Raw genomic sequence first — 24,740 nt, 5'->3', positions numbered from 1 at the left:
AATCCTAATTTGAAGTTACTTAATTCTTGTTCATTCAAGTCACTTTAAACAGTCTTGAGGTAAGATTGAACTGTAGATTTTAGCTTTATGGATTCCTAAATGCTGTTGCCTGTCTATGCAGATTTGAATAAACTTGGAGGCCTTTCTGTTGTTATTGAAGAACTCAACGGAGAAGAACAAGAACTACGAACTATTGCTGCATGGATTCTTGGAAAAGCTAGTCATAATAATCCCATAGTTCAAAAACAAGTATTATTTTAGTTTCCTTCTCCTTAATTTTGATGATGTTAATGATGCTGTAGTCGAGAACTCAAGTGATTGATCTTGTTGGTTTTCCTGGATATTTTAAAGAAGTCAGTCTGAAAAGGGAATCATTCCTTGAATATTTTATATCTTCAGTTTATATTTGTTACATCTATTCTCTGAAACTTTAGCTAATAAATTTGAATTGATTTCAGATACATGAGCTAAAGGTCTTACCCAAATTAATTCAGCTAGTGAACTCAAGCTTTTCTGAAGAAGCAGTTAAAGCTCTTTATGCAGTTTCAGCTATAATTAGAAACAATCCAGATGGGCAGGCAGTCTTTTACTCTGAAGGCGGAGCTTATATGCTTCAGGTAGAAAATAACAGTTTTGAAGTTTTCCTTCACTCTTTATGCTTAAATTCACAAATAAATGAGATTGCATTGTGAGTGGCTTTCTTGGTTGATAGGCTATCATGAGCAATGTTAGCAGTGATATGAGGCTGCATAAGAAGTCTGTTTTCTTGGTGGCCGACTTAGCAGAAGAACAGTTGCAATCTAATTTGGCCCCAGTTGCTTTTCAAGCTGATAAAGAATTTCTAAAAGCAGTGGTAGATCTCACAGCAGTGCCTGATTTAGATACAAAAGAGAAGGTTTGTTCACCCATCTTACCCTATTTAAGATTTTCTGAGTATTCTATATTTTGTCTAACTTTTTAAGGTTATAATCGTTAGATACTCTTGTGTTAGTTGATGGGATAACATTCTCGTGGGGGAAATTTCCTGCATCTATTAATGTTGCTTTTTAGCTATTTAGTTTTGTGCTGTTGGTTTGATATGCCTGAAAGTCTAATGCTTTGATGGAAATTAAAACTACAAATAGCAAAACTGCTTCCCTATGGGAATGACATGAACTTTGTATCTCTCTCGTTTGGGGTCTTTTGGAATTTTGAGACATCTTGGATTCACTAAATGGTGTTATAAAGCACCGTGCACCAAGGTTTCTGGAGTTTAATGCAGTTTTAGAGGACAGCTCATTGTATTATGAATGATGTTAGAATGAAGCAAGGGTATTATGATTTCTGATCTATGCGTCATAAAGCATAGACGTTTATGTATTTGCAAAACAGACTGGGTTGTTCTAACAAGATACAATTTGAACACATTCTAACTATGTGAGAGTAGTGTATATGCAACAAATGCACAAATCCCTATCCTGCTGGACAGCTGCGCTCAATCATATATTGACAAGTATAGAGCTTTGTTCGTTTGTTGCATGTGCTACAGGTATCATTTTGCTTGGACATGAGTGTCTAATGTGTGTGTGTGTGTGAGGGTGCTTGTGCGTGCACATACACACGTGTGTGTGTGTGTGTTTACATGTGGGTGTGCATACCCACGGGCGCGCACACAAAATTGATACCCCTAGTATTGGACATAAAACAATAGTGATGCGCACACACAATTGATACCCCTAGTATTGGACATAAAACAATAGTGACTAAGTGTTGAAAATAATTATTCAATTGTATATTGTCATTGATGTTACACAAATGTTATACTCTAACCGAGCACTGCAAGTTGGAACCAAGCTCAAAAGACTCTTGTATCAGCCAAGCAAAAGACAAGTTTAGTGATCTAGTTGAATCCGAGCTAGGTCAGTCACCAAAGGAGTTTAGTGTAACTGAGTCAGGTCGGTTACCAAGGAACTTAGTGGTAACCAAGTGACTTAGTTTCAGTTCAAGCCGACCTGCGTCAAAATAATTTTCTTTATTTATTTTGTTTATGCAAGCCGACTTAATGGATGTTAATTGTTTATTTGTAAGGATATTCAAGCTGACTTGACATTGTATTTCATATATATGAAAGGTCAAGTTGTGGGATGAAAATATAGTTGTGAAAGAAGATAAGATGGGAATTAAGAAGGATATCTGATTAAGGGCATAATATCCAAGGAGCTGCAAAGAATATTTTGATCAGGATGGATCCAAAGGATAAACTAGAACAGGATCTGAATCTGCAATCCAGTTGCTTCATAAATCAGGTCAATCATTGTTACTTTCTAACGATTGTAGCAGTGAAGAAATCTCTTAACAGAGTTGACTTAACTGTCATTTTGTAAATCCTCTAGCAAGGTGGCATTTTTAGATTGAAGTGTCTTAAGAACTTTAACAAGGCCACTTCTAATAGGGTGATTCAAATCCTTTAACAGGGTCACACCTAACAATGTGTTTTGTAACTTTTAACAGGGTTGGCTCCTAATAGGGCTCACTTCAGAAGAGTGAAGAGTTGTAACTAGTTGCATTGGTGGTTTTCTTAATTTGGGTTTCCACGTTAAATCTGGGTGTCTCATGTGTTAACTTTATTTGCTAATTGCTCTATCTTTCTACAACCAAGTTATTGAAGGTTAATTGTACATTAATATTTCAAGATTGTTTTGTTAACCGAGTTACAATGAATATCTAGTTTTAACCGAGCTGTGAGTTTAAAGGAAGTTTGTATTGACATCTAAGGGATTTGGAATTGTTTTAGTGGTAACTAATTCACCCCTCCCCTCTCAGTTACTCTTATATTTCCAACAATTGGTATCAGAATTGTTGGTGCTTGCAGAGAAGGTTTCAAGGACCTAAGCTAAAGATCAAGATGTCTTGCAAAAGAGAGATTCCCAAGTGGAACAGAGATAACTTCAAAGCATGGTAGGAACCCATGAAGCCGAATTTGGCAACTATTGGAGATATTTGCCTAAAATTCTTAGACAACCAGTATGTGTCACCTCTTGATCCTTTGACTGTGGATCAGATGGTAGATAAAAGGAATCACAACACAATGATGATTGACATTGCTTCTGCTCTCAATTATGCTGAATTTGATGAAGTCAAAGATTGTCCTACTACTCATGAAATGCGGAACAAGCTACAAAAGATCTACGAAGGAGATGACAATGTGAGGAGAGCCAAAGCAGAAAGCTTAAGAGGTCAATTTGATTAGATGAAGACGGGAGAAAATGAAAACATTACAAAATACAGTGAAAGAATCAAAGCAAGTGTGATTACAATTAGAGCCTTAGGAGGAAAATTGAAGATGCAACTGTAGTCAACAAGGTATTAAGAACTCTTCTTCTTATTTATGCAATTAGAGTTTCAGCTATTCAAGAGATGAGATGTGATCCCAAAAATGATATAATTTTAGATGCACTAGTGGAAGGTTAACAACGTTTTGAGTTGGATCACTTTGATAACTATCATCTTGGATCTCAGAACATAGAATCAACATTCCAAGCAAAACTAACCCTCAGTAGAAAGGGAGGAAACCCAAAAGGCAAATAGTTTGACAGTGAAGAAGATGAAGAATCTGATGAAGATCTTGAAGCCATTGAAGTCCTACTTGCAAGGAGGTTACCAAAAGGCAAAATTCCATTAATTTGTTTTTCTTGTGAAGAAGTTGGTCACATTGCTGCGAAGTGTCCAAACAAGGAAAGTAAAGATGATAGAAAATCTAGAAAGTTAAAAGGCAAGAAAGATTTCAAAAGCTACAAAGACTACAAAGACAAAGGCAAGAAATCTTGTTATATTGTTAAAGACTCTGATAGTGATAATGAAGATGAAATGGTGTATATTGCTATTAAGGATGAATCAAATGATGAGGATAATGAAAAGATGGCATTTATTTCTTATGTGAGCAAGAATGACACATGGATAATAGATAGTGGCTGTTCTCATCACATGATTGGTGATAAAACTAAGTTTGAACACTTAGAGCACTATGATGGTGGAGGTGTTAAATTTGCAAACAATGAACCATGTTATGTGAAGGGAAAAGGCTGCATTACATTGATTGATGAAATCAAATGTGATAATGCCTACTGGGTTGAAGGACTGGGACACAATCTTCTAAGTGTGGCACAATTGAACAACATTGGATTCAAGGTAGAATTCATGAATGGGAAGGCCAGGCTTTTGGATGGTAAAGGAAACCTAGTTGGAACTGGCAAAGAGACAAAAGGTAATCTATTCTATCTTGATCTCTTTGATAGTTCATGCTTCTTGGCACATGTAGAGGAAAGTTGGTTATGGCATAAAATGATGTGTCATGTAAACTTTGATAATCTGGTTATTATAACAAAAAACAGAAGGCTAAGAGGTATTCCAAATCTGAAAAAACCTGAAATGGCCATATGCAAACAATGTCAGATTGGAAAGATAGGTAAAACTAGCTTCAAAATTGAGAATTACAATACTAAAGAAGTCTTGGAACCAGTCCATAAAAATCTTTGTGGACCAATAGGTACAAAGAGCTAGACTGGAGACAAATTCTTCATTTTGTTTGTTGATGATTATTCTAGGATGATGACAATAATGTACTTAAAGGATAAATCTGAAGTTTTTCAAAAATTCAAGTGGTATCTGGCTAGAGTTGAGAAAGAAACAGGTAAGAAGTTAAAATGCTCAAGATCAGGTAGAGGAGGAGAATTCATCTCTAATGAATTCAATGAATTTTGCAATGAAAGAGGAATCAAAAGACAGGTATCTGCACTTGGTACACCTCAACAGAAAAAAGTAGATCCATCATGGATTGTGCAAGAACACTGATGATAGAGAAAAGTGCTACAACCAAATATTGGAAGAAAGCAATCAACACAACAGTTCATACCTTGAACCGAGTTCAACTAAAGAAAAGTAGAAATCAAACACCTTATGAATTATGGTATAGCTATAAACCTAATGTCTGTTATTTCAAAGTATTTGGAAGTAAATGTTATATCCTGAAAGAATCAAGGAAAGGAAAATTTGATGTGAAAAGTGATGAAGGCATTTTTCTAGGAGACTCTAACAAGAGCAAATCATACAAATGTTGTAATCTTGCTACTCACAAGGTTATAGAAAGTGCACATGTAAAAATTGATGAGTTTGCAGAAAGAGTGAAGAACAAAGCAACAAAGACCCTGAAGATTACAAAAACTTTGTCTACTTTGAACCTGATGCATTACCCAACATTCAGCAGATTACTCCACTCGAGTCACCCAAGTCTGGAGTGTCAACTGAGTCGCAACCAGTGCAACCCTAGTTGGAAACAGTTTGAACTGAGTCTTAGACAGAGGAACTTGAGTCAGTCTGTGGGAACCGAGTCTTAGACAACAGAAATAAAGTAGAATTTGGAAGCTCATAGAACCTTTGAACATGGTGAACCAAGTGAATCCAGTCCAAAATTTAGAAGTAAGGTACTTGTACTTCCTAGATATGTCAGAAGGCATCATGCACCTGAGCAAATAATTGGAGATCAGACAAAAAACATAATGACAAGGAACAAACTAAAAAGTACATGCTTGCTTACTGAATTTGAACCTAGAACTGTTAATGATGCATTGAAAATTGAAAGTTGGATAAAGGCAATGAATGAAGAGATTGAGCAAATTGAAAGGAACAATACTTGGACCATTGTTCCTAAACCCAAAGATAAAAATGTAATTGATACAAAGTGGGTATTCAGAAATAAATTGAATGAAAATGGAGAAGTCTCAACAAAATAAGGCAAAGCTAGTGTGCAAGGGATACGCTCAAGAAGAAGGTATAGACTATGGAGTAACATTTGCTCCCGTTGCTAGATTTGAAGGAGTCAGAACACTACTTGCATATGCTGCATTTAAAGGATTTAAAGTGTATCAAATGGATATAAAATCAACTTTCTTGAATGGCATTCTGGAAGAAGAAGTCTACAACCTGAAGATTTCATTGATCCAAACAAAAGAGACATTGTTTGTAAACTACACAAAGCTTTATATGGTCTAAAGCAAGCTCTTGGAGCATGGTATGAGAGACCACATGGATATCTAGTAAAGATTGATTTTCAAAGAACCAATGATAACAATAGTCTGTATATTAAAGAGGGACCACAGAACACAATTTTGCTAGCAGAAATATTTTTGGATGATATCCTATTTACAGGACATGATGACTTATGCAAGTCATTCTCTGAAGAAATGAGGAAAGACTTTGAAATGTCAATGTTTGGAGAAATAAAATTCTTTGTTGATTTTCAAGTTCATCAAATGAAGGATGACATTTACATTACTCAGTCAAAATATATCAAGAAGATATTGAAGACCTTTGGAATGAAAGATTTCAAACTAGTGGGAATACCTATGTCTATTGGACAAAAGTCATCCAAGGATGATGATTCAAAAGAGGTAAATCAGACTACTTATAGATCTATGATTGGACAGCTTCAGTATGTTGTTCACACAAGACCTGATATTGCATTAGCAGTTGGTATAGTTGCAAGGTTTTCTGCAAATCCCAGAGAAAATCATATGATGGCAATCAAAAGAATCATGAGATACGTAAAAGGTACTCAAGACTATGGTCTATGGTACAAGAAAGGAGGGAACTTCGAGTTGAAATCCTTTACTGATACTGATTGGGTTGGAAGCATTGATGACAGGAAGAACACTAGTGGAGGATCATTCTTTCTTGGAAAGAGGTTAGTATCTTGGACAAGTAAGAAGCAAAATTGCATCTCTTAGTCTACAACAAAAGTTGAATATGTTGCAGTAGCAGTTAATTGTTCCAACATAATGTGCTTCAAGCAACTGTTATCAGGAATGAAGGAAGAAATCAAAGATCTAGTGGTTATCTATTATGATAACACAAGTGCAATCAGTATATCTAAAAATCCATTGATGCAAACCAAGACAAAACACATTGCAATCAAGTATCATTTTTTAAGAGAATTAGTTCAAGATAAAGAGGTTAGATTAGAATATGTCAACATAAAGGAGCAGGTTACTGACTTATTTACCAAACCATTACCCAAGGATGCGTTTTTGTATCTAAGAGGAAAGCAAGGGATCATTCCCCTATCTGATGCTCACTAGAGTACAGATTAGTGATGCATCAACTGAGCTTCATTGAAGAACTATCAAGTTGATGCAAAGAAGGCAGAGCTCATTGCATATGAATCAGTACATCAGATACATTGCAAAAGCACTATGTCAAGTCTTTGGCATTTGATGTTAAAGACGGAGAGAATCATGTCATATATTCATTGAGAGAGATTGATGTAATCAAAGAAGAATCAGAGGCAGTAATCTGCAAGAGAGAGAACTTGATCTGATGGACTCTGAAGATAAGATGGCAGAGGGAGAATCTCAGAGGGAGTTCTAATGGGAAGATAGAGAATCAGAATGAAACTAAGGATATTATAAAATTTTATAAATCATTTGATTGCACTAAGTTTTTCTTTGCATAATGACGTGTTGCCATTAATGCCAAAGAGCGAGATTGTTGATAACAATTATTTATTTGTATATTGTCATTGATGTTACACAAATGTTATAGTCTAATTGAGCATTGCCAGTTGGAACCAAGCTCAGAAGACTCATGTATCAGCCGAGCAAAAGACAAGTTTAGTGATCCAGTTGAAGCTGAGCTAGGTCGGTCACCAAAGGAGTTCAGTGTAATCGAGTTAGGTCGGTTACCAAGGAACTCAGTGGTAATCGAGTGACTCAGTTTCAATTCAAGCCGACCTGCATCAAAGTAATTTTCTTTATGCAAGCCGACTTATGGATGTTATGTAATAACCCTCAACGGGCTATACCCTTAACAAACATCAATTTGCTTTTGCTAATTAACAATTTGATATTTTGTCAAACATTTGGCAGACAAATTATTATCACTCAATAAATAATGCTTTAAATTCACAACCGATTGCTCACAATTTTAATTGATTAAGTCTTTATCAATTCGGATAAATAAACACCACTAAACAATTCAAAAATAATTCTATAATTGATGGCAATGCTACTAATATCCAATTTAAAAATTGAGTTCTGTAAATTTACAAGAATGCAATAATGAACCTGGAAAATGACTTCTAACAGGTGAAATATGGATTGTAGCTGTCAAGAAATAATCCAATTTACTCACATGTTTAGAAATACATGCTCCTCGCTTATAATCACAGGTGCCCTAAAACTTGATTGTTTCCCTCTATAATTGGTTGCAGCCTTCTACAAGTCTGAAATCACTACCAAATACAGGGACAATAGCCACAATAGATTCCTCTTTAACCACACCAAACAATAGACAATAATGGCGTTCCAAATCACAAATTCTCCAGCCACAATGAAATTCTTAGGTACAGTACATAACAGTCAGGAAATACAATAATTTAATTAAGACAATTCTTAGAATTAATTCACAATACCTCAGCTGTGAATTCCCAGGCACTTCTTAATTCCAAACCCTTATACTTCAGCAAGGGCAAAGAAATCAACAAACTCAGAAACTCTTTGTAGGCAACAAAAAATAAATCAGATGCTTTACTCATCAAATGGGCTCATATTTATAATTTCCAAGTGGCACAAAGTTTTCCAAATGAACTTCACTTAAGAAGCTTCCCACACACAACATTAAAACATAATAAAGTGCCATTATAAACTAATTTATTAATTGCTTTTGGCTTCGAAAATGACCTTTTCCACCATAACTTCAAATTTTGACATGTAAGGCCATTGTTTCTTGTTCCCATGATTTAAAACTTTTCGTCTCGGTTCCAACGAGCTATGATATTGAGGTGACCAACCAACAACACTGACAAAAATAACAACCTCAGTGTATTTAGATGAATAATAATAATTCACCCGTCTTGCGAAAACAACTGAAGAAGCACCAGAATCGAAATCTGACAACACCAAAATGATGTTGATGATAAAAGACGAATGAACCTGACGGGGTGACTTACTATAAATAGACACTCCCTCCAAGATTCTTGGAGCCCAAACTGAAAGCTTGAAATAAAAATTGAGAGCATCCTTCAACTCCTTTGACTCAATTGAGCTCATCAGAACCAACAGATTGACTTACTATAAATAGTAAGTCCCTCAAACGGAGCCAAAACACATCATAGGCTGTTGGAAAGCTTATAACCACACAACTAAGACCTTCAAATCCTACTGTTAGCTCACGAAGGATGCGATGGTGAACTGACTTGGCCAACTGCAAGAACCTACTAAAAAAGGGGACATTACATGTTAACTGTTTATTTGTAAGGATATTCAAGCCAACTTGACATTGTATTTCATATATATGAAAGGTCAAGTTATGGGATGAAAATATAGAAGTTGTGAAAGAAGATAAGATGTGAATTAAGAAGGATATTTGATAAAGGGCAGAATATCCAAGGAGCTGTAAATAATATTTTGATTAGGAAGGATCCAGAGGATAAACTAGAACAATGATCTAAATTTGCAATTCGGTTACTTCATAAATCAGGTCAATCATTGTTACTCTCTAAAAATTGTAGCAGTGAAGAAATCTCTTAACAGAGTTGACTTAGCAATCATTTTGTAAATCCTCTAGCAAGGTGGCATTTCTAGATTGAAGTGTCTTGAGACCTTGTTGGTAAACAGATTTGTCATTGTAGAATTTGCCCAACAGAGCGTATGTGGCAAACCGTTCACAATAGTTGGATAGTGTTAGTGTAGTTTTTTATTTTTCCTATTTTGCTAGGTTTTTCCTACATTTTTAATAATCTTGCTTAGGTTAATAAAGCATGTCTTATTAGGTGAATAGTTGTGATGTGTCACCTTCCTACATGTGAGCATCCATTAGCTATCTTGGAAAGATACTTTGTTATCTTTAGTCCAATAGATGGTTGCTCCTCATTGGTTGGTGTTGCCACCTCCTCCCTCTTCCTAGCATATATAAGCATGCTACCTAGCTTGTATTTGCATCTTTTTTTTTGCATCCTCTTAATGCTATTTTGCTTCTAGCATTTGCATTACTCTCTTGGAGACTAACTCTATGTTGCTATTTTGATTTTTTATCATTTGCATTCATAGTTTAGACATTTATTCTTTGCACTAGTTTTTTGGGTTATTAATCTTTTCAGATTCTAACATGGTATCAGAGCTTTTCTATGTGCAAGAGTAGATTTTAGTTTCCTTATTTGAGAGATTTGGGGGGGGCTAATAAATTTTATTGTAGTTTTTTGAAAAATGAAGTATGCTCTTCTCTTGCATTTTTGGAGGATCTTGAGAATCAGAAAAGTTTTGACAAAAACAGTTTTTCTCTGGGGATTCAATCTCAAATCTGACAACCAATTTGCATATTTGGAGTTTTCAATCAGTATTGCAGGTTCCAGCATGCCATTGATGGACTTAGGAAGCTAATCCAGCATTTGCATGTCATATTTTGGTTGCTGGGGCCGTTTCTTGATTTTTGGAGCCGTTTTTTACTGTTAAAGGCGTCTGATTTACACTACAACATCTTCTGTACATCAGCAAGAAAAATGCTTTCTGGGTTTTGTTCGCAGCCCCGAAAAACCATCTGGGTATCTTTGAGATTTTGCACGAAATCTATATATTTTGCAGGATCGAGTGTGGAAAGCTACAGCCGTACCCCTCTCCGTTGGCAGTCGCAAATTTGAACGCAATTTTCAAATGTCTCGTTCTTGCTCATATGAACTCCGATTTTGACGATTCTTGTTATGACCTTGGCTTATTTTTTGTGCTCTATCCACTAGTGGAGTTGTTTTTTGATTTTCATGCATAAATTTTTTAGAAATTGCAGAGTCTTGGCCGTAACTATGTACAGTTCTTGTTTTGAAAACTTCGGAGGATCATAACTTTCTCATATGACCTCGTATCGAGGCGATTTTTTTTTGAAAGTGCATGATTTTTCGAGTAGATCACAGTGGTGCTATTTGGTTCCTTTATTATTGTGCCTAAGTTTCACTTTCAACATATGCTCTTCATGAGGGTTTGTAATGCATTGAAATCAAGACCACTAAGTATTTCTTTCTAGTGGTAGTTGTAAACGCACTAAAATAAAGTGCCAAATCATATTTCTTTTGGGGGGGTTCTTTGATTGAGTAAAAAGGGGGGGCATTGTCGTGGTTGGGTTCTCTTCTTTTTAACATTTCTTCTCTGCATTTCTTCATTATGGATCAAACAAATATGCCCATCCTAACTCCATACAATTACTTTGAGTGGAATTAATGCATGACAATTCACTTAAGGAAAACGGGATTAAATAGGATAACTATGGGACTTGAAACTGAACCTAATAAAGATGAAGATAAGCCTAAGTGGTTTAACAAATGTGATGAGGCATATAGAACATTGTGTTTGTCTGTTTCTCCTGACTTGCTATTTCACATTGAGTCTTTGGATACACCAAATGAAGTATGGACAAAGCTAGAAACACTATTTGGCACACAAGATTCAATGAGGGGTCATATGTTGGAAAATGAATTAATTAGTTTAAGTCTAGGCAATTTCAATACAATCCAATATTTCTTCACCAAATTGAAATCACTAAGGCTGCAGTTAAAACAATGTGGAATTGAAAAGAAAGATGAACAAGTGATTCTTAGTATTCTCTCTAAGCTAAGTTCAGAATATTCTGTGTTTGTCTTTACCTTCTATGCTACTAAGGGTGCACTTGGTACTCAATTCACCATGCCATCTCTAGATGATTTTGCTGTCAATCTCACTCGAGAATAGGACAAGCTAATCTAGATGGGCACTCTTAAGTCCTCTAAGTCACATGCCTTAGCAACCAACCAAGTCACAAAAGAACAAAAAGGACAAAGAAGTAACAACAATAGTAAGGATGAGAAACAAAATAATAGTGAGGAAAAGAAGGATCAAATACCAGTTGCTTCAAAAGCAACTATTGATACCTCATCCTTTAAGGGCGATAAGCCTAAGAAAGAAAAGGTTAAATGTGCCTATTGTAAAAGACCCGGTCATGATGAACATAAATGTTTGAAGAAACAAATTGATCGCTTGACATACATTCTTGAGAAGAATAATATTAGTATTCCTGAGTCTATCAAACAAAGTTCTAATGAAGAGTCTAACAAGGTAAAAGAAAACAACAAGAGGAAAGGAAAGGGCAAGGCTCTTGTTGCAGTTGCTTCCTCACCATCCACTTGGGTTCTTGATTCGGGTGCTTCGCACCACATGGCTTCATCTAAGGAAGAACTTGCATCCTTGGAGCCATGTACTATGCCTTCTATTTTGATGGGTGATGACACTCCTATTAAGGTGTGTGGGAGAGGGTCTGTTGATGTGGGGGATGACACATTCCATGATGTTCTTTGTGTACCCTCATTATCAACTAATCTCCTATCAATATACCAGATCACTCACACAGGTTTAGGCAAGCGGGTTGAGTTCACTCCTAATTCAATGGAGATATGTGAGTTGCATAGTGATTCTGTAGTTGCAGTTGGGAGAGCAGATCATCAGTCACAACTCTATCTGTTTTCTCACTTTGTTCTTGATCCTTCTTCATCTGTTTTGCTCACTCACTCTAATGATGTGAGTAAATTATGGCATGAGCGGTTTGGCCATCTTAACTTCCGCTATTTGCATCAGCTCAACCAGCAGAACATGGTCACAGGGTTGCCTTCGGTTCAATTCTCAGGAGGTGTTTGCCAAGGTTGCATTCTTGGTAAGCATCCTAAGGAAAAGTTTGACAAAAGTAAGGCATGGAGAGCTTCACAGATACTAGAGTTAGTTCACAGTGATTTGGCTAGTCCATTTCAACATCCTTCTTTCAGCAGGGCCCGATATGTCCTCACATTCATTGATGACCTTTCTCGATATACATGGGTGTACTTTCTCAAACAAAAGTCAGAGGTATTTGATCATTTTCAAGACTTCAAAAATTTTGTAGAAAAGCAATCTAGGAAGCCATCAAGGTTTTGCGCACAGACAATGGTGAGTATGTCAAACATCGGTTTGAAAGATTTTGCACTTCAGAGGGGATTGATTTACAGCATTCAGTTCCATACAATCCTCAACAAAATGGTGTTGCAGAATGGAAGAATAGATTCTTGAAGGAAATGGCAAACTGTATGATTCATTCTAGATCTCTTGCACCATAGTATTGGGCAGAAGCCATTAACTGTGCTTGTTATATCCAAAACCATGTTCCTCACCAAGCCTTGAAGGGGGTTACTCCTTTTGAAGTTTGGAGCGGTCAGAAACCATCAGTTAAGCACTTTCGAGTTTTTGGCTCCCCTGCATGGGCCCACATTCCTACAGAGAAACGTAAGGCCTTGGATCCGCAAAGCAAACCTTGCATATTTGTAGGTTATCCTGATGGTGTGAAGGGTTATCGGTTGCTCCACCCTACTACACATGAGTTATTCATTGAGAGGAGTGTTCAGTTTGAGGAGGGATCTTCAAGCTCACTTTCTATCACTTCTCCAACTCCTTCTACCTTGACATTAGAGTCACTTGGAATACATGATAGATCTTTTGATGAGTCAGATTCACCTGAACAGTCTTCTACCTCTACTTCTGATGCAGAAAGTGATTCAGAGAACTCACCTCCTTCCTCTACTAGTCATCATTCAGAGGTTAATGATTCCCCTCCAGATTCTCCATCTTCCTATCCACTTTGGGCTAGAAAGACCTTGCAGTTTGCAGGTGATTGGGTTGGGGATCCATCAGACACCAGGCGAACTCATTCACAATTCCAGGATGCTCCACATATCTTCATTTCTATTGCCTGAAATCCACAGTCCTTTCATGAGGCTTCTGGTATTCCTGAGTGGGATACAGCTATGCAGAAAGAGTATAGTTCCTTGATGAGGAACCACACTTGGGATCTTGTCCCTCTTCCTAAACGAAGAAAACTTGTTCAATGTAAGTGGATCTATCAGGCAAAATTTGCAGCAGATGGGTCAATTGACAAACACAAGGCTCGCTTGGTCGCCAAAGGATTCTCCTAGATTCTCGGGATTGACCACTCTGAGACTTTTGCGCCAGTTGCCCGAATGAATTCCATTCGAATTGTTCTTGCCGTTGCTGCAGCTAATCGTTGGGAAGTACATCAGATGGATGTGAAGAGTGCTTTTCTTCATGGTGACCTTCATGAGGAGATCTACATAGAGTAGCCACAGGGCTTCTTTCAGGATTCTTCACTTGTGTGCCGTCTTTGGAAGTCTCTCTATGGCCTCAAACAGGCTCCTCGGGCCTAGTATGCCAAGATGGACTCCTTCCTTCTATCAGTTGGGTTCACTCGGTGCCATTCTGATCCTAATGTCTACATTTTGCAACAGGGTGATTCACTTCTATTTTTGGTTTTGTATGTTGATGACTTGCTGATCACAGGAAGTTCTTCACCCACCATTAAGGCTGTCAAAGTGGCCCTTAAGGGCAGTTTTTTGATGACTGACTTGGGCTTGTTGCATTACTTTCTCGAGATTGAGATCCTTCAGTCTCCTTTTGGGATCACCATCACACAATCCAAGTATGCTCTAGATTTACTCTCGAGGTTTCATATGGCGACTGTAAGCCTGCTCTGACTCCCTTCCTTTTTGGAGTCAAACTTGAGGCTCAATGTTCTTCTCCACTTGTTGATGGCACTTTGTATCGCCAACTTGTTGGGAGTCTCATTTATCTGACTCATACGAGACTTGACATCTCCTATGCTGTAGGCATGGTCTCTCGATTCATGCAGGAGCCCCATGAGTTGCACTGGAAAGCAGCCAAGCGGATCCTTCACTACATTCAGGGTTCTCATAGTTGTGGGATTCACTACGCAGCAGGTATTGAGCTTGATTTGGTGGGCTACACAGATTCAAATTGGGCAGGTGATTCTGAGGATCGCAAGTCTACTTCAGGGTATAGCTTCTCACTTGGGTCAAGTCCTGTTTGTTGGTCGAGTAAAAAGCAGTATGCTATTGCTCTATCTTCTACTGAGGCTGAGTATCGGGGGGCTGTAAATGTCGCCACTGAGGCCATTTGGCTTCAACATCTTCTCACTGAGTTTGGTATCCAGATTAGATGGCCATCAGTCATATTTTGTGACAACCAGAGTGCCATTCAGATCTCACGAAATCCGGTTCATCATCAGCGGACCAAACACATAGAGGTCCACATGCACTACATCCGAGAGCTCATCCATGGTCATGTCATTGACCTTCGCTATTGTCCGACTTCTAAGCAAGTTGCTGATATCTTCACCAAACCCTTCACTGAGAGCAAGTTCCTTCATTTGCGAGCTTTGTTGGGGGTGCATAATGCTTCATCTTTTGGGGGGGCCTCTTCCTCTCACTCGGAGTCCTGACTTTTTTTTTGGGGGGTCTCTTTTCTCTCTCTTTTGGGAAATCTTATGTACATGGGTACCTTATCAGGCTTGACTTGCCGGGACCCATTTCTACATCCACCTAAGCTTCGCTTATTGAGGGGGTGTTAGTGTAGTTTTTTATTTTTCCTATTTTGCTAGGTTTTTTCTACACTTTTAATAATCTCGCTTAGGTTAATAAAGCATGTCTTATTAGGTAAATGGTTGTGAGGTGTCACCTTCTTACATGTGAGCATCCATTAGCTATTTTGGGAAGATACTTTGCTATCTTTAGTCCAATAGATGGTTGCTCCTCATTGGTTGGTGTTGCCACCTCCTCCCTCTTCCTAGCCTATATAAGCATGCTACTTGGCTTGTATTTGCATCTCTTTTTTTTTGCATCCTCTTAATGCTATTTTGCTTTTAGCATTTGCATTACTCTCTTGGAGACTAACTCTGTGTTGCTATTTTGATTTTGTATCATTTGCATTCATAGTTTAGATATTTATTCTTTGCACTAGTTTTCTGGGTTATTAATCTTTTCAGATTCTAACAGATAGGCCTTTGGTATGTGGCCTTCCTTTGCGTTTAGAGGGGCAGCTCCCTCATATGATATAATTTTTAAAAGGTTTTTCAAATAAAGAATCTAAACCTTCGAAGATTAAGAGAAAGCCATTTAGGACGAATGCACCACACGACTTTACAACTTTCTTGGGTAAATAAGAACGATAACAAAAGTGATCAAGAACTACGGTTGAAAGTGACCAGTATTACCACGCACATTCATCATTCATAAACACTCGCACAATACTGTAAGAATGCCAACTACAACTGCAACAATTTTGACTTTAGAACAAGAGATCAAAAACACATCTCATTTCATTTCCTTGCACCAAGAAGATAATAGAGATTTTTCAATTTCAGAAATAAAAACACATATTTTCCAAAATTTATCTCTTGATCAAAATTTCAACATAGTGTTCCCTTATTTTTAAAACCACAAAGTCCCTTTACAAAGCCAAAAGGAATCCTCATATAGACATAGAGGTTAATAACTACCTCTTCATAGTTAATAACCACCTCCAAAATACGTGATTTTGGGGAGGTTAATTAACCTCAATAAAATTAACCTATACAAGGAAAACTTTCAAAAACAAAACTTTTAGCTAGAATTCCTAAAGATGTATACATATCCAATCACTGATCTTCTAGCTCCTAACTCTATCTATCCGGACACAATTGACTTATCCCGAAAAGTCCTGTAAGCATCTAGGATGATCATCATTGATTCATAGTTCGGAATGAACACATTTTCCATCCTGAGTTTAGCTGTTAAGTATCTATCTTGAATCTCTTCTGACTCTTGTCGATAGGCTGAAATGTTACAATCTCCCAGAGTGACTGCAAATAGGCTGAGTTTCATTATAGTTTCAGCATCTGATACATGATTCTCTATTTTTGAATGAATGTGGACACTAAAGGAATCAAAGAGAAACTGTCAATCAATATGCTGAAGGTCACCTACTGCCACCCCACCTGTGATAGTAGAGACTAATTCATCCGTAACTTTTGTTTTCAGCTGCTACCAAGAAGTTGTTAGCTTTTCAAACTCGGTGATCCCTTTGCTGATGTTTATCATTTTCCAACCAACACTTTTAATCCAGATACGTGTTTGGTTCTCACTTGGATCAGCAATAATCTTCTCAAGAAGTAGGATGCTTGTATCTAACTTAGCCATTTCTTTTAATTCATCAGCTACTTTTTGCCAGGTGAATATTTGTTCCTTGCTATTTTCCAACTCTTTAGAAATTTTCTGTATCTGTTCAATGGCTTTTCCATCTATCTCCTTCACTCCAGTTATGAGTTTTGAAGCATCTTCTATCATCTTGTTTATCCAAGCTTCGATCATCATAGTATGTGACTTACGTTTGTCTATTCTTTCAACAACAGTATGATCTAAAATACCATTAGGGCCTGCTAAACCTGGTGAAGTAACCATTGCTTTGGCATTAGAGGAATCGCTGATTGAATTGATATAAGATACCAGCATCTAAACTTGTTCCTTGAGTTGCTCCTTGGTTCTTTTCTCTTTCTTTGCCCTTTGTAACATCTGGGTAGCAATCACTTCAAAATTTTGAAAATCTCTTTCTGCAGTAGATGGACCAAGATCCACCTTATCTAGAATGAAGTCTGATTCGGATGCTTCATCAACACTCTTTTCAATTATGGGCTTGGCTATTTCTACGCATAGGTTGCCTGAAGTTTTATCAATAGCTAACCTGGACATCACTTTGGTCTTTTTCACCTTAGGAGGCTTCTGAAGGAAACTAGAGATCACATCAAATGGAGGCGGGATCATTTGAACAACTTTTTTCTTCTTCTGAAGACTGTTTTGGAACCATGAGTCTGTAGTATTTGAAACTTGCACATCGCCTGTTATATTTTCAGCAATCATCATTAAATCTTCTGAATTAGATAATTGATTATCCAGCTGTGTGATGTCTATTAATGATATCTCAGGAGGAGAGAGACTCGAATGAGGGAGTGCTACATCATGAGTAGATGTAACGGGAATGTGTGGTTCAATAGCTTGGGGAGTTCCTTGATCCTTCATATTAGGCTCATTTCCTTCTTGATTTGATCTTGTAGATTTACTTTTCATCTTTGTCCTCCTCTTTTTGACTATAAACTTAGCCGGATGATTTAGATCTTCATCTTGATTTGGAACACTTGTATCTAATTGCTGCATTTTCTCAGTAGAAGTTTCCTTTAATGCCATTTGAGATGATTCTCCTTGATCGCCTCTTCTCTCCCTACTTTGGAATTCAGCAGCTGCTTTTTATGCTTTGACTTTACTGACCCAGTCTTTTGTCCTTTTAAGAACAAATGCAGTTCTTTTTTTTAAGCTTTTTAACTCCGGAATCGACTAATCAATAGGAGGGAGATCTAGCAATTCGATTTTCTCATAGTAGAAAGGATCAACCAAGGAAACCTCATTATCATCTACACCTGTCACATCAATATCCAGCTTGAAGTCTATTACCCGCCTCACCGTAAGCTGCATCCAATCTCTCTTCTTGACTTCAAAATCATTTTCACAATCCTCCCAAAAGTCCTCTAGAGCTGGGAAGTGACCAAGATTGGGATCTAACTTTAACTCATTCACTGCATAGCCCTTACTATCATAAGGGAAACACATCATATAAGGATGCAAATTTATTGTTGCAATAGATCTTTCTATATTCCTGGCATCTGATGCAGTATCACAGCTATAATATCCGATGCCGATAGGAAAAGGTATTTCATCTATCCTCCTGTTCACAGATTGTTGTTAAAGGAAGATGTGGCAAACATGGTAACTCTATTAAGCAGGATAGTTGGTCTTCGGGATTCACACGAGCTCGAAGGTTGGATGTTCCTGTTTATCAACGTGGTCTGTGAAGGAAAACAACATATTGATTGGGCTGAAATTATCAGCGACTCACTGCATAGACAGCTCATGGGACTTCAAGAAAATGACTACTTCTACATGACTTCATACCTTTTCTATGCTATTGCAAGTACCAAAAGTTGGCCAAGACTTAACCGGCAGGGTATTTATGATGATACGACTATCATTTACAATCATCTTCCTCATATTCAATATGATAATAGCCTGCACCATTTTAGAAGAGTGAATGATGCATTCACAATGTTGACTGTAAGAGAAATTCAAGGGAATATTGGACTTAGAATTTCACCAGAAGCAGCGATGAAAGTACAAAAATATGGAAGTGTTTTCATATAGTTCCTGAAGTTTACCTATATCAGGTTAGCTGCCTATGATGGGTGTCCACTAACGTTACCTAGATTTGTTGATGATAAATTGGTCTTGATTGTATTTGACTAATCTGCCTGCACATTTCAATCAAGACCAATTTATCATCAACAAATCTAGGTAACATTAGTGGACATCCATCATAGGCAGCTAACCTGATATAGGTAAACTTCGGGAACTGTATGAAAACACTTCCATATTTTTGTACTTTCATCGCTGCTTCTGGTGAAATTCTAAGTCCAATATTCCCTTGAATTTCTCTTACAGTCAGCATTGTGAATGCATCATTCACTCTTCTAAAATGGTGCAGGCTATTATCATACTGAATCTGAGGAAGATGATTGTAAATGATAGTCGTATCATCATAAATACCCTGCCGGTTAAGTCTTGGCCAACTTTTGGTACTTGCAATAGCATAGAAAAGGTATGAAGTCATGTAGAAGTAGTCATTTTCTTGAAGTCCCATGAGCTGTCTATGTAGTGAGTCGCTGATAATCTCAGCCCAATCAATATGTTGTTTTCCTTCACAGACCACGTTGATAAACAGGAACATCCAACCTTCGAACTCGTGTGAATCCCGAAGACCAACTATCCTGCTCAATAGAGTTACCATGTTTGCCACATCTTCCTTTAACAACGATCTGTGAATGGATTTGCCTAATTGAGATTTTCCTTTTCTTTGTTGCAAGAACCATGACTGGGCAATAGTGTTTAAACATTGAGTTTGATTTGTAGTAAAATACTCCTTGGTAGTTCTCAGATTGATGTTGGCATATTGCATCCTGGTAGGCAATCGGAAAACAATAGCAATAGAGGTAAGATCTAGACGGACAATTACTTTATTGTTCGATGAAATAACTTCTCTAGTATTTGGATGATAAGCCTTCATGCACTCCAATACCAGGTCCGGGCATTGTGCTGAAATGGGATGCCCACCTGCTCGAGCCAAACCACTTTCCAATATCTTTCTGGCTAAAGGGGTCCTTTCCTCATTCACAAGAGATGACCAGAAGTCTTGAAGGTAGACATTTCCTAAAATTGTATCACCGATATCTAGAAGCGTACTTCTTAAAATAGGATCATAATCCGGCCTTTGATATTTATACTTCATAGTTTGATTATCAAACTTTTTCTCAAATATGCTGGATGTCTTCAACCCCGCACTGCACTCTTTATTTCCAGCTTCAAAGTAACAAACCAACCATTCAATCAAAAAGATCTGCCAACATTACATTTGACTGAAGATCACCATGTTTTGTATTAAACATTCACATGAATTTGGTCATGCCCAGCTTATCATTTACTCACGGATCTGCATAACATTAATGATGCTCCAGCCTATATGTAGGTTGCTGATTGCCAAAGAAAATAAGGATGCTGATCTGAATTTGAATGACTTAATGAGTGAAGCTTCCAAAGCTACAAGCATTTCATTTCGTCGAGCATTTTGCTAACACTCTACATGTTTTGTTTATGTTCACCACCTTCCTATTTTGGCATTATGTCAAACAAGTCAAGAGCAGTCTCGAGTATTGTGTACACCCTCCATAACTTGTCCATGAACCTGACAATGAACTATTAAAATTCCCTTTGATTCAAGGTTCTCGTCATCTCAAAACCACAGTCCTGTCATGCTTTTCCCCCACTTATTCAGATAAAATTATTACTGAACTGGACTGCCAACTTCCACCACTCGGGCTATGGCACCAATCTGATCATTTATTGCAGGTCTCCAAACTATACAAAGGCTCTCACATTTATCATTCGTTTTGTGTCTGCAAAGGCTCTCTCTCAATTTATCATCAACTCCATTTTGATGTCTATGAAAACTTCTCTATTTTCCTTCTCAGCAGAGTAGCAGAGGAAATCATAGGATTCACAAAAGTGTATGGATTTTTCAGCTCTGGTACTAGAGGTCTCTACCTCTCATAGCTGCCACGGCTTATAAAATGTTTGGAGATAAACACAGAGGCAACCTTTACAAAGAATCCCCAAATGCGTGAGGCTAGTTAATAACCAGCGGGTTTATTCGCCTTGGTGCAGTTATCTTGGACAGCCAATATTTCTTATAAAGTTGGCAAGCTGGTATATAAGCCGTTATTTATCCATTCCAATGTATATATATGCTGTAATATTGTTTATACACTGCTATTAAGCCGTGACAGTAGTTTAAATACTTGGCATGAGGTTGGCTGGCGGCATGATTATTTAATTGATCACATTATAAACAATGTGCATTTGAACTTGTGCGTATGCTGTGGCCCCATATGAATACAAAATTTTAAAACATTTCCCACTGTGAAGGAAAGCCACAGGTTGAGGATCAATTAGTTGGCAAGTATTGGATGAGGTGGCGTGCTTTTATCGCTTCTTTAAAAACGTCCTTACCCTGCACTTCATGAAGAGAACGGCTTGCACATGATCAGATTCTTTATGTTCCAATTCCTTCATAAACCCAGGCTCCCATAACTGATGGCATGTATTCAAACCTCAGTATCACGCCCATCATACACCTGGGGAGACCGTGTGTTTGAGTTGGAATTAAGGTGAGCAAGGTGATATATATGTTAAATAAACCACCTGGTGAGTCTTTCCTTTGCTCACGTGGACAGTAATATGCACTCATTTGTATATGCGGCAGCATGCTGAAAAACCAACTGTGAATGCGTACAGCAGTAGATTGGAACTCCAGCAAATGTAAAATATCGACTTTAATGAGTGCTTCAATAATATTATCTCACTACATTCGAGCCTTTAAGAAACTTCCATATTGTTTATATAATTTAGATCGCCACCCACTGCACATGGTAAATTATCAGAGACTTCATCTGATTTATTTTCATTGTTATCGCTGATTGCCCCCTTTAAAAAAAAAAAAAAACATTTACATGTCTGACTTCTCATGGAGGAATTTTAAACAGGTTAGAGAAATTTTCAAACAAGTTAATAACCGTTTCAAAGAGGTTAAGGAATACGTGTTTTTGGAGAGGTTAATTAACCTACTCCAAAATACGTAATTTGAATCTTATGATTAACCTTTTTGAGGGGTTAATGGTAGGAGAGAAAATATGTGATTTTGGAGAGGTTAATTAACCTCCTCCAAAATACGTAATTTGAAAGTTATCATTAACTTGTTTGAGAGGTTAATGGTTAATGATAAACTCGAAAACTTGTAATTTGGGTCTCTTCATTAACCTGCGATAACTTGGGGCTCAAAAGCTGGATTTTGAAAATTTCAAGTGCTCGGCAGAGCTGGGAACGAGCCGGAGATATTGAAGATTCAAAACTTCACAAAAATTCAGAGATAAATAATCATTTCAACGATCAAAATGGGACGTATTTCACACATAACCATAAGATCAACAAGGTCAAAATTGAGGCATTTTGATGACCAGGTAACAAACCTCTGACAAGGCCACTTTTAACAAGATGATTCAAATCCTTTAACAAGGTCACACCTAACAGTGTGTTTTGTAACCTTTAACAGGGTTGGCTCCTAACAGGGCTCACTTCAGAAGAGTGAAAAGTTGTATTGGTAGTTTTCCCAAATTGGGTTTCCACATTAAATCTTGGTGTCTCATGTGTTCATTTTATTTTCTAATTACTTTATCTTTTTGCAACTAAGTTATTGAGGGTTAATGTACACTAATATATCAAGATTGCTTTGTTAACCGAGTTACAGTGAATATCTAGTTCTAACCGAGCCGTGAGTTTAAAGGAAGTTTGTATTGACATTTAAGGGATTTGGAATTGTTTTAGTAGTAACTAATTCACCCCTCCCCTCTCAGTTACTCTTATATTTCCAACACTAAGATGACAGAATTCCAAGATTAAGAAGCGATTGAGGTGCCAGACTTAATCTGTTCAGAAGCAATCTAATAAAAAACTTATTATGTGTCTTGGAATAGCAGACAATCAAGGAAGGTCGACACTGAAGCCTATAGAACATCTTTACACAGTCCTTTGTATGGAGAAACAGATGGACCCTGCAATGCAAATCGTAGAAAGTGACACAACATGCAATCACTATCATGCCACCTAGCTATTAGATAAGCTTTAATTGCGATCAAAATGTGTTGAACTCTTTTTACTTGTATTTCAATATTATTTATAGTCTGGTAAAAATTGAACCCTAGTTACAAGGTTACTTTTTCTATGTCTATATTTCTTTAGTTTCCGCTCTGTTTCTGTAGACTTGCACATGCTTAGGCCTGCATACAGAAACCATTTATTGGAAGGCTTTATATGTACAACTCAATAATAGTATAAGGCTAGGTTTTCTGGATCATTTTACAATAAAATGAGAGGGCCTTTATTCAAAAAGTCTTCACAGCATAGTAAGAAGTTAGAACTATACACGGAAAGACTGGATTGATTACATGCATTCAAGGAACGAAAAATCAAGAAAATCTGTTGAAAGAATGGAAACCCAAGTAATCAATGTGCCTTTAATAGAGAATTAATTTACACTATTACTCTTTACGAAATCATTTTGGATGTTTGGAAATCTGTTGCAGAAGACTGCATGTCATATTTTATCATTGCTAATGTATATGGAAAATGTTATATTGTTTTAGTGCAGAGATCTTTTGTTGAGGGCATAATAAGTTATTTTTACTTGGCATTTGCAGGCTTTGGTGGCATTGAGGAGTCTTATTCAGCTTAGTGATAGAACTGCTCAAGTTCTGAGAGATTCTTGTCAGTTGGAATCGGTGTTGGAGAGTCTTAGAGTTCAACTTGGAGAGCTGATGCAAGAAGGACATCTCAGTGAATTTGCAAGAGATGTAGAGGCACAACGCCAAGAAGTAGGCTCCATTTTTCAAAAGAAATTGCAAAATACATTACAAAATCCTTGACTGAAGGGGTGCCATCCTTTGTTCTTTATAGCATGAGGGGACTAATGAAATATTATCAAGTTCCTGAGTTGGCATTTTTTTTCTATCATTCTTTTTGTTGTGTATCTTTAAGGAATCCGCAATAAATGAAAAAGTTCACATTTACCACCCTTTTCTTGTAAATTTGGTGGATTGAAAGATGGTTGGCAGATTTTAGTATGCACAAAGTTTTAACGTTAAAATGTAACAATCAATTATTTGTATTTTAGTTTCCACAAAGGGCATGGGGATAGTAACATGTGGATAACATGTGGGATGAAATGCTTATTTTACAAAGAGTAGTAGATGAACTTCGCATATAAATTCTATGATTTTCACATTTAATGGCTATAAACTTCTATAGCCTGAGTGGGCCTGATGACGAAGGCTTGGTTACTCCATATGGGAGGTGCAGATTCAATTTTTTTAGCAAGGCAGGGTATCAATGCCTGAGAAAAGAATACAATCTGTAATAAGGTCACTCCCACCATAAAGTGACTCCTAACCAGCCACAATAATGTGTTTTAAGAATTTCTTAGGTGATGGCAAGTGTTATAAATAAAACTTTGCCATCTTAACAGGATTTCAGTTTATTAAGCCACCAGCAAAAAGGGGTGGCTGGTAGTAGTGATATTGCTGTTCGAGTTTGCTGCTACTGGTGTCATGTGGCATGGAATGGAGCTGTGTTAAAACTTAGCTAGGTTCCTTTGAACGCAACGCAGTCA

At 37.2% G+C, this 24,740-nt stretch overlaps 1 protein-coding gene across 1 annotated transcript in view; it reads left to right on the top strand.

The window, feature by feature from the left end:
- Positions 1 to 24,144, top strand: part of LOC149532637 (uncharacterized) — a 68,403-nt gene extending 44,259 nt beyond the window's left edge. Inside the window, exons 4-7 of the mRNA XM_089805045.1 lie at positions 122 to 249; positions 459 to 617; positions 713 to 895; positions 23,773 to 24,144. Of these exons, the coding sequence (XP_089661171.1) occupies positions 122 to 249; positions 459 to 617; positions 713 to 895; positions 23,773 to 23,997 (695 nt within the window). The 3' untranslated portion in view covers positions 23,998 to 24,144. The remainder of the gene's footprint in view (positions 1 to 121; positions 250 to 458; positions 618 to 712; positions 896 to 23,772) is intronic.
- The last annotated feature ends 596 nt before the right edge of the window (positions 24,145 to 24,740 follow it).

Source organism: Cupressus sempervirens, chromosome 10 (assembly GCF_028749045.1).
Source record: "Cupressus sempervirens isolate cs-2001-9-10 chromosome 10, ASM2874904v1, whole genome shotgun sequence".
Classification (NCBI taxonomy): Eukaryota; Viridiplantae; Streptophyta; class Pinopsida; order Cupressales; family Cupressaceae; genus Cupressus; species Cupressus sempervirens.
The sequence above is the reverse complement of the archived record's forward strand: the minus strand, read 5'-3'. Positions and strand labels throughout refer to the sequence as shown.